Source organism: Scyliorhinus canicula, chromosome 6 (genome assembly GCF_902713615.1).
Source record: "Scyliorhinus canicula chromosome 6, sScyCan1.1, whole genome shotgun sequence".
NCBI lineage: Eukaryota > Metazoa > Chordata > Chondrichthyes > Carcharhiniformes > Scyliorhinidae > Scyliorhinus > Scyliorhinus canicula.
Window position 1 is genome coordinate 32,869,182 of NC_052151.1, and position 12,946 is coordinate 32,882,127.

Below are 12,946 nucleotides of genomic sequence, written 5' to 3' on the forward strand. Positions count from 1 at the left end.
TCAAGCTTGCTCCACCATTCATCACGATCATCGCTGATCATCCAACTCAATAGCCTAATCCTGCTTTCTCCCCATCACTTTTGATCCCATTCTCCCCAAGTGCTATATCTAACCACCTCTTGAATATATTCAATGTTTTAGCATCAACTACTTCCTGTGGTAATGAATTCCACAAGCTCACCACTCTTTAGATGAAGAAATGTCTCCTCATCTCTGTCCGAAATAGTTTACCCTGAATCCTCAGACTGCGATCCCTGGTTCTGGACACACCCATCATTGGTAACATCTTTCCTGCAGCTACCCTCTCTAGTCCCGTTAGAATTTTATAAGTCTCTATGAGATTCAAAAACAGCTTCTTCCCTGCTGTTACCAGACTCCTAAACGACCCTCTTATGGACTGATCTGATTAACACTATATCCCTGTATGCTTCACCCGATGCCGTTGTTATGCAGTTACATTGTGTACCTTGTGTTGCCCTATTATGTATTTTCTTTTCATATACTGAATGATCTGTTGAGCTGTTCGCAGAAAAATACTTTTCACTGCACCTCGGTACACATGACAATAATCAAAATCCAATCCAAATCCAACCCTCCCCTCATTCTTCTGAACTCCAGCGAGAACAATCCTAACCGAGTCAATCTCTGATATGACAGTCCCACCATCCCTGGATCAGTCTGGTAAACCTTCGCTGCACTCCCTTGAGAGCAAAAACATCCTTCCTCAGAAAAGGAGACCAAAACTGCACCCAATACTCCAGGTGTGGCCTCACCAAGGCCCTATAATTGCAGCAACACATCCCTGCTTCTGTACTCAAAACCTCTTCCAATGAAGGCCAACATACCATTAGCCTTCTTTACCGCCTGCTGCACCTGCATGCTTACCTTTAGCGACTGGTGCACATTGATACCCAGGTCCCGCTGCACACGCCCCTCTCCCAATTTACAACCATTCAGGTAGTAATCTGCCTTTCTGCTTTTCTTCCAAAGTGAATACGGTCACACTTATCAAATTATACCTCATCCGCCATTGATTTGCCCACTCGCCCAACCTGTCCAGATCATGCTGTAGGATTCCTGCATCCTCGTCACAGTTCACCCTCCCACCCAACTTGGTATCATCTGCAAACTTTTTTTTTTAAATTTAGAGTACCCAATTATCTTTTCCAATTAAGGGGCAATTTAGAGTGGCCAATCTACCTACCCTGCACATCTTTGGGTTGTGGAGGTGAAACCCACGCAGACACGGGGAGAATGTGCAAACTCCACACGGACAGTGATCCAGGGCCGGGATTCGAACCCGGATCCTCAGCGCCGTAGGCAGCAATGCTAACCACTGTGTCATCGTGCTGCCCCATCATCTGCAAACTTTGAGATGTTACATTTTGTTCCCTCACCCAAATCATTAATATATATTGTGCTTAGATGGGGTCCCAGCACCGATCCCTGTGGCAACCCACTAGTTACTGCCTGCCAATTTGAAAAGGACCCATTAAATCTTACTCTTTGTTTTCTTTCTGCCAACCAGTTTTCTATCCACCTCAATAAAATTCCCCCAATCCCATGCACTATTTGTACAATAAGCTCTTATGCGGGACTTTGTCAAACACCTTCTGAAAGTCTAAATATACCACATCGACTGGTTCCCCCTTGTCAACTGTACTGGTTACTTCTTCAAATAATTGTTTGGCCATGAGACTTGTTTGGCCAAATAGACTGTTACTGTGCTGCTATTCACATCTTACCTGGAACGCCGATGTTTCTGCATGGTAGCACAGTGGTTAGCACTGTTGCTTCAGAGTGCCAGGGACCTGGGCTCGATTCCCAGCTTGGGTCACTGTCTGTGTGGAATCTGCATGTTCGGAGTCTGCACGTTCTCCCCTTGTTTGTGTGGGTTTCCTCCGGATGTCCAGTTTCCTCCCACAGTCCAAAGATGTGCATGTTAGGTGGACTGGCCATGCTAAATTGCCCTTAGTGTCCAAAACCTTTAGATGGGGTACTGGGTTACGGGGATAGGGTGAGGTGTGGGCTTAAGTAGGGTGCTCTTTTCAAGGGCTATTAGACAATCCCTCCAATCAGATTCCTATCATTGCCACAGTTCCAAAATGTCTCTCAAAAGTCACAAATGATAGAGCAGCACAGGGGCACTGTGGTTAGCACTGCTGCCTTACGGCACCAAGGACCTGGTTTCGACCACAGCCCCGGGTCAGTGTGTGTGGAGTTTTCACATTTTCCCCTTGTCTGAATGGGTCACCCCCACAACCCAAAGATGTGCAGGACAGGTGGATTGACCATGCCAAATTTCCCCTTATATTCGGGGGAAAAAAAGAATTTGCCACTTTAATTTTTTTTTAAAGTCACAAATGACAGCCTATGCAACTGTGACAAAGGTAAACTTTCCCTCCTTGTCCTTCTCAAGCCTTTGTCTGCAGCCTTTGGCACGATTGATCACACCATCCTCCTCTGATGCCTCTCCACTGTCGTCCTGCTGGGCAGGTCTGCTCATGTCTGGTCAGTTCTTATCTTTCCAAATCATAGCCAAAGGATCATTTGCAATAGCTTCTCTTTCCACTCCTTGTTACCTCCGATATCTTCCTTGTCCTCCAAGGGTCTATTTTCCATCTACATGCTGCCTCTCAGCGACATCACCCAAAAGCAGTTTTCACACATACACAGATGACACCCATCTCTACCTCCCCAACAGATCTAGCGACTCCTCCACTGTTGCTAAAATCAGAAAGCTTGCCCATCATCCAATATTGGATGAGCAGAAATTTCCTCCATCTACACACTGGGCAAAAAAATCGTCACACTGTTCCTGAGCTCCCAACTCCATCCCTCTCCTTGGCAACTATCTGAGGCTGAACCATTCTGCTTGCAACATTTGTGTCATATTTGACTCTGAGATGAGCTCTGACTACATATCCATGCTATTGTTAAGACACCCAATTTCCACCTCCATAACCTCACGTGACTCCGCCTCACCTTAGCAACGCTAGTTACCTCTAGACTTGACTATTCCAATCCACTGCTGGCCAGCCGCTCACGTTCTATCCCCCATAAGTTTTGAGGTCATCTAAAATTTACATGCCATGCCCTTACTTGCCCCAAGTCCCATTCATCCATCCCATGTGCTCATTGAACTATATTAGCTCCCACTTAAGTGAAGCCACAATTTTAAAATTGTTTTACTTTTAAATCCCTCACCTCATCTCTCACTGTCTCGGTCATCTCCTCAGCCCTACAATTCCCATGTATCTATGATCCTCTAATTCCAACCTCTTGAGCATCTGATTTTAATCGCTCCACCACTGCTGGAGCTACCAGCTGCAAAGGCCCAAGTACTATAATCCCCTCCCTGAACCTTGTCACCTCTCTTCCTCCTTAAAAGATTGACATCTCTGACCAAGCTTCTGGTTATCTGACCTAGAATGTATATGTACGCATGTAAATATATGTCAGTAATATAGACTTCAGGTACCAGCAAAATTTCCAGATACCACAGAAATACAAAAGTCGTACAGGCTTGAACCGTTGATGGTTTCTCTCTCCACAGATGCTGCCAAAACAGGATTTTCTGGGTTTTTTAAATCACAGAGATGGGATGTCTGGCTACCTGTCAAAAGGACAGGCAGGGACAGATTTGTTAACCTGACAGATAAATGTCAGATGAAACTTGTTCTCAGAGGAGGCAAACAAAAGAGCAGAGACTTAGGAATTCAGTCAGAAATTTCTCCCCCCCCCCCCCCCAAAAAAAGCTGTTGTTAGAATGAAAAGAAAACACTAATGTCATATTTGACCATGAGGGTCAGAGGGAGATGCTGCTAACCCTGTGCAAGTGCTGGGTTAGGCTGCATTGGGGACAGGTGAAAGGCTTTGGGTGGGAGGGAACGCTCACCCCATTCCCCCCCAAGACCGGCAACCACCTCCTTCTTCTTACCCCGGCCTCGGTTACTGACCTTTCTCTAGGCCTCAATCCCCGGGGCTCGATTACCGACCTTCCCCCGGCACCGGGCCTCAATCCCCGGCCTCAGTTACTGACCTTTCCCCGGCACCGGGCCTCAATCCCCGGCCTCAGTTACTGACCTTTTCCCAGCCTCAGTCCCAGACTCAGGCTCCGCGCTGTTGCCATCTCTCTCTCACTCCAGGTTGGTTCACTGATCCCGGGGTTGACGGATTTAAAACTGCCTCCAGCAGGCGTGGAGCCGGCTTTCCGGAGCAGCCCCGGCTATGGCGACCTTAAAGGCTCTCTGTCAATGAATGAATAAATGTCTGGCAGAATTTTATTGATCAGGGAGCTTTCTTATTTCATGGAATTAACTTTTTTTTAAATGTCAGTATGGAAACAGAGCAGTTCCTGTTGCTGTTTATTCTCCACAATTTTAATCCTGCATTGTGTCTATTAGCTGATCCCCTTTCATTCCCCCTATCCATTCAATTACTTCTCCAGCCTGGCTGGCTGACATGGGGCCAGATTATTGCCCCAATGTGGGGGTGGGAACTCGGGTTGAATTCGTGCCACCGAGCCATTTTCGAGAAGGTGGGTTCAGCTATCTGCCCGAAAGCAGCAAGTCGCTGGTGATTAAAAAGGTCAATTAGACCACTGACCCCGGGTCGACTGGTGTAATGCCGCTGGTGATTAAAAAGGTCAATTAGACCACTGAGCCCGGGTCGACTGGTGTAATGCAGCCCCCCCACCCCCCCCTCCCTCTCACTCAAACAGTAGTGGCAGGCAACCAGCAGCCTGGCGACCACATAATAATAATCACTTATTGTCACAAGTAGGCTTCAACAAAGTTACTGTGAAACACCCCTAGTCGCCATATTCCGGCACCTCTTTGGGTAGGACGGTACGGGAATGGAACCTGCGCTGCTGCCTTGTTCTGCATTATAAGCCAGCCATTTAGCTCACTGTGCTAAACCAGCACACAACCCCTCTGGGTTCTGAGTGCGGCACACGAGACATCTTGTGGACCATTTTCCGTGCGTAGTGTTGCCACGTTCCTTTGATTTACATCTGTGTAGTTTTTTTTCTACTGGTATGACTGAAGTGACGCACACATGTAGAGAGGGCAAGTGAAGTGAGGTGCATGCTGATTGCACACAACATTGACTGTGAGAGTTGTACACCCTCTGTAGTAATCCATGGGAGGCAGGAGTTCCGTCACCACACCAATATTTATTTACAATAACGATATTACAGGAGCAGCTACAAACAGTGCTGCTAGCAGTCCAGTCAACTAAAGACTGGCTCACAAACCTACACAGGTGATTATATGGGCCCCCTCAATGAGCTATCATTGAGGGAGCTCATACTCCAATTGGCCAACCAATAAAGCCAATTGGAGTTCATTACACCCCTCCCCCCCCAAGGTCCGAGGAATTCCTGCCAGCTGGCATTCCTCTGAGCTTCTTCCTGCTCCTCATGTCTGGGTCTGTCACCTCTGTGTCGTCCGCCGGGTCGTTCTCCGAAGTGGGCGGGGTGTACCTTATAGGTGCCCGTCTTTTCCTTGACGACCTCCTTGGAAGTTGTTCTTCCTCCTCCTCGGGGAGAGGTGTTGCGGCGGCCTCGTCGAGTGTGTCCATCTCCGACTCTGATGACTGCATGACGGGGTCTGGAGAAATTGCTCGGGGCTGGGGTGTGGGTATCCTTTCCGTCTGGGCTATCCCAGCTTGAGGTGGTCCTGCTTCGCCTGCCTCCAGGTGTGGTTCCGCTGCCCTTATTTGGTCTAAGTGTTTCTTCAGCATCTTACCTCCTATTGAAACCTCATAGGACATGGGCCCTGTTTGGGACTCGACCGTGCCTTTGACCCACGTTGGTCCATTCCCATAATTCTTGACCCAAACCGGTACCCCCACCTGGAAATGTCTCTGCTGCCGACTATTATCATGCCCCCTGCGTTGGGCCTCCTGTTGTTTCTCCACTTTCCCCATTAAATTTGGGAAAAGGAGACTCAGCCTCGTTCGCAGCCGCCTTCCCATTAAGAGTTCAGCTGGCGGTATGCTCGTTGTGGAATGCGGTGTGGTCCTGTAATCAAACAGCCAGCGGGAGAGCTTTGTGTCTATTGACACTGCCGGCTGCTTCTTGAGTCCCGCTTTAAGTGTCTGGACCGCTCTCTCTGCCAGGCCATTGGTCGCTGGATGGTAAGGGGCCGTTTTGATGTGACGGACTCCGTTTTCCTTCAGGAATTTTCCAAATTCCCCACTTGTGAATGCCGTTCCGTTGTCCGACACCAATACCTCCGGAAGTCCATGTGTTGCAAATGAGGCCCTGAGCTTCTCAATTGTTGATGCTGTGCTTGCCGTGTTTACCCGGTGGACGTCCAACCATTTGGAGTGGGCGTCCACTATCACCAAAAACATTGACCCCATGAAAGGGCCGGCGTGGTCAATATGCAAGCGGGTCCATGGTCTGCCTGGCCATTCCCACGGGTGCAATAGCGCCGCTGGTGGCACTCTTTGCCCCTGTTGGCACTCCTGGCACCGACGTACCAAGGCTGCTATGTCTGTGTCCAAACCTGGCCACCAAACGTAGCTTCGAGCTAGCATCTTCATTTTAGACACCCCTGGGTGTCTGTGATGTAACTCAGTTAAGATTGCCTGACGGCCCTGAGCTGGGACGATTACCCGGGCTCCCCATAATAGGATACCGTCTTCTACGGTTATTTGGTCCCTTCTGCTCCAGTATGGGTGCATCTGGGGCTCCACTGGTCTTTCCAGTTCCCCTGTTAGCAGTAAATGCTTCATCTTGGCTAAAACTGGGTCTTTTTGCGTCCACAACCGAATATGTTGTGCGTCTACTGGTAGGGTTTCCAAAAAATTTAGAGTCATTACTGTCTCCTCTACTTTTGGTATTTGCGGCGGAGTGTCCGGGAGGGGAAGTCTGCTCAAAGCATCTGCATGTGCTACTCGCGTTCCCGGTCTGTGCTCCAGAGCGTATCTATATGCCGCCAGTAGCAACGCTCAGCGTTGGATTCTAGCTGATGCAATCGGGGGTATTGACTTGTCTTCTTTTAATAACCCTAATAACGGCCTATGGTCCGTCACTATGGTGAATTTCCGCCCGTATAGATACTGGTGAAATTTTTTTACTGCGAATATCGCCGCCAGTCCTTCCTTCTCGATTTGGGCGTACTTCCTCTCAGCCATCGCCAAGGTCCTCGAAGCATAGGCTATTGGCCGTTCTTCCCCATTCCTTCCTCTATGGGCTAAGACGGCTCCTACACCAAAGGGGTATTTCAAATGCATCACAAGTGACCACCAACTCCTTCCTTGGGTCATAATGCTCTAGGACATTTTCGGATGACAGCTGTTCCTTAATGTCCCTAAATGCTCGGTTTTAGCGGGTGGACCATTTCCATTCTTGCCCCTTTTTTAGTAGCTGGTGGAGGGGTTCTAGGATGGACGCCCTATTTTCAATAAATTTTCCATAATAGATTACCAACCCTAGAAATGACCATAACTCCTGGACCGTGGTGGGAGCTGGGGCTTCTTTTATTGCCCTTACTCTGTCTTCTAATGGATGTAAGCCTGACTCGTCTACTTTATATCCCAGGTACGTCACTTGTGGGGCCAGAAAAACACATTTTTCCCTTTTTAGCCATACACCTGCCTTTGCGAAACGCCTGAGCACTTCCTCCAGGTTCCTTAAGTGTTCCCTGTTTGTCCTACCCATGATTAAGACATCGTCCAAATAAATCGCCACCTGTGGTAGTCCCTGCAGAATATTTTCCATCGTATGCTGGAATATAGCGCAGGCTGATGATACTCCAAAAGGTAGCCTAGTATAACGAAAAAGGCCCTTCAGGGTGTTGATCGTAGCGAACTTCTGGGAGTCCTTTTCCAGTTTTAAATGCAGGTAGGCGTGGCTCATGTCTAGTTTCGTAAACAAAAGCCCACCTGCCAATTTGGCATATAGGTCGTCTATTTTCGGGATTGGGTATTTGTCCAGCAGTGCGTATTTGTTTACTGTCTGTTTGAAATCTCCACAGAGACGTATCGAGCCGTCTGGCTTCAAAATTGGTACCACCGGCGCTGCCCATTCTGAGAACTGTACTGGTCTGATAATGCCGTCGCGCCGTAACCTTTCTATTTCATCATCTACTTTCTTCCTTAATGCAAAAGGTACCGGCCTGGCCTTACAAAATTTTGGAAGGGCTTCTGGGTCCACGTGCAAAGTTGCTTTGGCGCCTATGATTTCCCCCAAACCTTCCTGGAAGACCTCCGGGTATTTTTGGAGTACTCCACTCAACTGCCCGCTTCCACTCTGGAAAATTTTCATCCAATCTAATTTTAGGTCTTTCAGCCAGTTCCGTCCAATTAAGCTCGGTCCGGAGCCCTCTATTATCGTCAACGGTAATCTGAGCAATTGTTTCTCATATTCCACAGGTACATGAGTCGTGCCTAGAACTTCCAGGGGTACCCCGTGTAGGTTTTAAGTTTCGTCGATGTTTTTGTTAGGGTTAGCGGCTGGAGTCCATCTTTGATTTTTCTAAATGCTGCCACTCCCATTACTGATACGGCCGCACCCGTGTCTATTTCCATTATTGTCGGCCGCCCGTTCACCCGTGGGGTAATCCTAATGGGTTCTGCTTTCTTCGTTGTAATATTATATAATTGTTCCCCTTCGGAGGAGGATGGGGCGTCTAGGTTGTGTACTTCCCTGCGTCCCCACCTGCTATTCCTCTTTTGCCACCTCCTTCAAGGGTTTCTGTCGTTGTTACCCCACTCTGTCTGGTGCCAGAAACGGTCCTTCTCTGTTGGGGGAGCCTCAGCCGGTACTTCCCTCTGTCTCCCAGTTAGTCCTGGCAGACTTGGGGGCAGTTCTGGGGTTTTCCTTTTTCCCTCTATTCATAGAACATAGAACAGTACAGCACAGAACAGGCCCTTCGGCCCTCAATGTTGTGCCGAGCCATGATCACCCTACTCAAACCCACATATCCATCCTATACCCGTAACCCAACAACCCCCCCCTTAACCTTACTTTTATTAGGACACTACGGGCAATTTATCATGGCCAATCCACCTAACCCGCACATCTTTGGACTGTGGGAGGAAACCGGAGCACCCGGAGGAAAACCACGCACACAGGGGGAGGACGTGCAGACTCCACACCGACAGTGACCCAGCCGGGAATCGAACCTGGGACCCTGGAGCTGTGAAGCATTTATGCTAACCACCATGCTACCCTGCTGCCCCAAATTCCTCAGGTTTTTCCTGAGAGTGGCTATCTGGTAGCAGGACCCGTTGTGGTAGTCCCTCTCACAGGTATCTACCTCCATTGGCGTGCCCTGTAGTTCCTGTGCCCCACTTGCTGCCTTTTCTAGGGACAGTGCAAGCTGTAACGCCTGCCTGCAGCCTAGCTGTTTCCGCCAACAGGCGTTTCTGTATTGTGAGGTCGTTTATACCACACACTAACCGGTCCCGAAGCATTTCATTTAGCGTCGGGCCGAACTCACATTTTTTCGCCAGCCTTCTCAGGCGGGTCAAGAAATTCGTGACTGACTCCCTGTCTTCCCGCTTCGCTGTGTAGAATCTGTACCTACGCAAAATAAGGGGTGGTTTTGGGTCGTAGTGCTCTTTCACCAATTCCGTTACTTCTTGGAAAGTTTTCGTGTCCGGCGCATCGGGATAAGTCAGACTACGTATAATGGCGAAAGCGGAGGGTCCGCACGCCGACAGCAGGATAAGCCGTCTCCTTTCGTCCGTCAGTATATCATTTGCCCGGAAGAAGTAACACATTCTCTCCACATACTGGGACCAGTCCTCAATGGCCGGGTCGAATGCCTCTAAACTCCCAAAAAACGGCATTTTTTTAAAATGGCAAGGCTTACCCTCCGAGTGCGGCAGCTGGTCTCCGCAAAATTCGTAGTTTACCTCGTCGCCACTGTAGTAATCCACGGGAGGCAGGAGTTCCGTCACCACACCAATATTTATTTACAATAACGATATTACAGGAGCAGCTACAAACAGTGCTGCTAGCAGTCCAGTCAACTTAAGACTGGCTCACAAAGCCTACACAGGTGATTATATGGGCCCCCTCAATGAGCTATCATTGAGGGAGCTCATACTCCAATTGGCCAACCAATAAAGCCAATTGGAGTTCATTACACCCTCTGTGTCCAAAGTGTAAATATTTATTTTGTTTTTACCATTTGAAGTTGATGACAGTCCTATTAATGCATTTTCAGCACTTTAATGCCTTCATCTGCGTATGATTGTACCTGCGTGTGACACCCAACCTGTACAGGTTTTTGATTGATGGACAGTGCCTCAGACCATTAGAAAGCCAAAACCTCATGGTCTCTCTGCGGCACTCCACTCCTTATACCCGCGTATCACTGGCAGAGGAAATAAGTGGGAATTGGTAGGAAATTAGATTACACTTTGGAATGATTAACTGATAATGCCCATCATTGACATTTTATTTAGGGAAGGAGGACATGAGCCCGGGTCCACACACCTTATCCTTAAGATCCTGGAGTTCGCACCATGTGCAGCCCCCTCTCCCAGGCATCACCTCAAAGTGGGAGGCAGTGGAACAGTGGTATCATCACTGGACTTTGAATCCAGAGACTCGGGTAATACTTTGGGGACCCAGGTTCAAATCCCACTACTGCAGACGGTGGAATTTAAATTCAATAAAAAAATCTGGGATTAAAAGTCTAATGTTGGCCATGAAACCATTGTCGATTGTCATAAAAAGGTGTCTGGTTCACCACTATCCTTTAGGGAAGGAAATTTGCCATCTTTAGCCAGTCTGGCCTGCATGTGACTCCAGACCCACAGGAAAGTGGGTGAATCTCAGTTCAAGGGAAATTGGGGATGGGCAATAAATACTGGCCCAGTCAGCGACACCCACATCCCATGAATGAATAAAACAAAATCACCCTCTTCATTATGAATAGGTGCCACGATCCCTTTTACTGCCCACTTACTATTTATATGATGGCAGAAGGTTTTGGGTTCTCTGTTATGTTCACTGCTGTGTCACTAGTCTTGTACCATAGTCTCTAGGCTTCCTCGACAATTCATGACAGTGACTCCATTGACTGAATCATACCTCACAAATTCTTCTTCATTCGAAATTGTTCTTCATTTTCTTAACTCCTCAACAGCCCTTGAGTAGCAATTTGATGGTACAATTTGTTGCTTCCTTTCTTTGTTCACATTAATGATTCACTGCCTCATGTAGCACTCCCACGGTCAGGCAATATACATTACTTTTTTGATGACCCAAGATGGCAAAGCAGCCTGCTTTGCTGGTTTGAATGGCTCAATGGGTGACTGGACTGCGTGTTTTGGTACTGAGTCCATGCTCAGTCAATGCTCTGTGCTGAGTTCACTAATCTTGGTTGAAATAATACAAGGGGAAGTTTCAGCTGGACTTGACCGGGGAGATGAAAGCTTAGCCACTTGACAACAAGTGAAATCTCTTTGCCTCCATCTTTTTTTTTTCCTTTTCAAGTTCTCTTGGACTCATTTGCTGTCTCTCCAAGTCAGTGCAATTCTAAACTGAGATGACGCATTTGCCACCTTGCTTTAGCATGGAGCACACGTAGCCATACTGAACCATATCCTGCTCGGACTGCTTTTTTCCCACTCCGTTTATCTGCCTGTTCAGCTTTATTACTTTCTCTCTCCCTCTGCCTGCCTTTCCTTCACAGTGCACTTCTTTCCAGGCGAATCCTGACGATACGCTGTTTAATGTGTCTTCAACCAATAATTTCTCTCTGATAGGAACTGTACACATGTCTGTTTTGACAGTAATCACTTTGCATTTGCGAGAGATATAGGAGCGAACAGAAGAAATGATAACAAACCAGGCAGCGTAGGACAAGCATTCATGTCGCCTGAACAGCCAATGATTGCCACAAAGGAACAAATATTTCATCCTTTTAATCTCAGGGAACACCATGTGAATCTAAAAGAATCCCTGAGGAGCTTTCAGCCTGTCAGAATCATATTTCCTCCGTGGCCATTTTGGTCGAAAGTAACAGTTTAAAACACATGGATAAGCACGAGGTGCCTCCATTTTTATAAAATTACACATGATCATTCACATGAATAAACAACCTTTGCAGTCGGGATTATTCTGCATAAATTGTTCTCTGTGATTCTCATCCCTCCTGATATCTTTATTGGTGATGCCCAAGTGGTAAATTAAGAGTGTGTAAATGGATTTGGGGGCTACATGAGAGCTTACAACTTTGTTCATTTATTTCCCAGTTCTCACTGATGAACTTGATCTTACCTCAGGCCATAAGACCATAAGGCCATTAGATATAACTGCAGAATTAGGCCATTCAGCCCATCAAGTCTGCTCTGCCATTCAATCATGGGTGATATGTTTCTCATTCCCAATCTCCTGCCTTCTCCATATAACCTGATCCCCTTATTAATCAAGAACCTATCTATTACTGTCCTAAATACACTCTGTGACTTGGCCTCCACAGCCTTCTGCAGCAAAGAGTTCCACAGATCCACCACCCTCTGGCTGAAGAAATTCCTCCTCATCTCAGTTTTAAAGGATTGTCCCTTCAGCCTGTAGAGTAAACACCTTTCCAATAAAACCCCTGTTAGTTCATATCTTCGTGACCTGCAAGCCTATCCTTTAAAAATACCACAAAGGAAACTGGGGAGGAGGAGGTCGGGACATCATAAAGCAGCTTGTCACGTGCTCTGCCCGGAAAGATTTTGAACATGGGAGCACTGTGAGTAGCAAGTACGCTGTAACAATAGTTTAGAGCTGGGTGCGATGCAAAACTCAGAAGGAAACAGGCTGAGCTCAGGAATACTTGTTTATTAAAAGAAGCAAGGTCATGTTAAACATTTTGTTGCACACATGTTTACACAAGCCCTTTCCATAGTAAAAATGACTGGAATATTTGGCCGTATGATGAGACCACCAAGCGGTGGAGCAGATTTACTGAAAGATTTGATTATT

The 12,946-nt window shown here is 47.5% G+C and overlaps 1 protein-coding gene across 1 annotated transcript in view; it reads right to left on the reverse strand.

The window, feature by feature from the left end:
- The window catches only part of mrps5 (mitochondrial ribosomal protein S5), a 212,973-nt gene extending 208,471 nt beyond the window's left edge, over positions 1–4,502 (reverse strand). Inside the window, exon 1 of the mRNA XM_038799132.1 lies at positions 4,087–4,502. Coding sequence (XP_038655060.1) covers positions 4,087–4,132 — 46 coding nt within the window. The 5' untranslated portion in view covers positions 4,133–4,502. The remainder of the gene's footprint in view (positions 1–4,086) is intronic.
- Between the last annotated feature and the right edge of the window lie 8,444 nt (positions 4,503–12,946).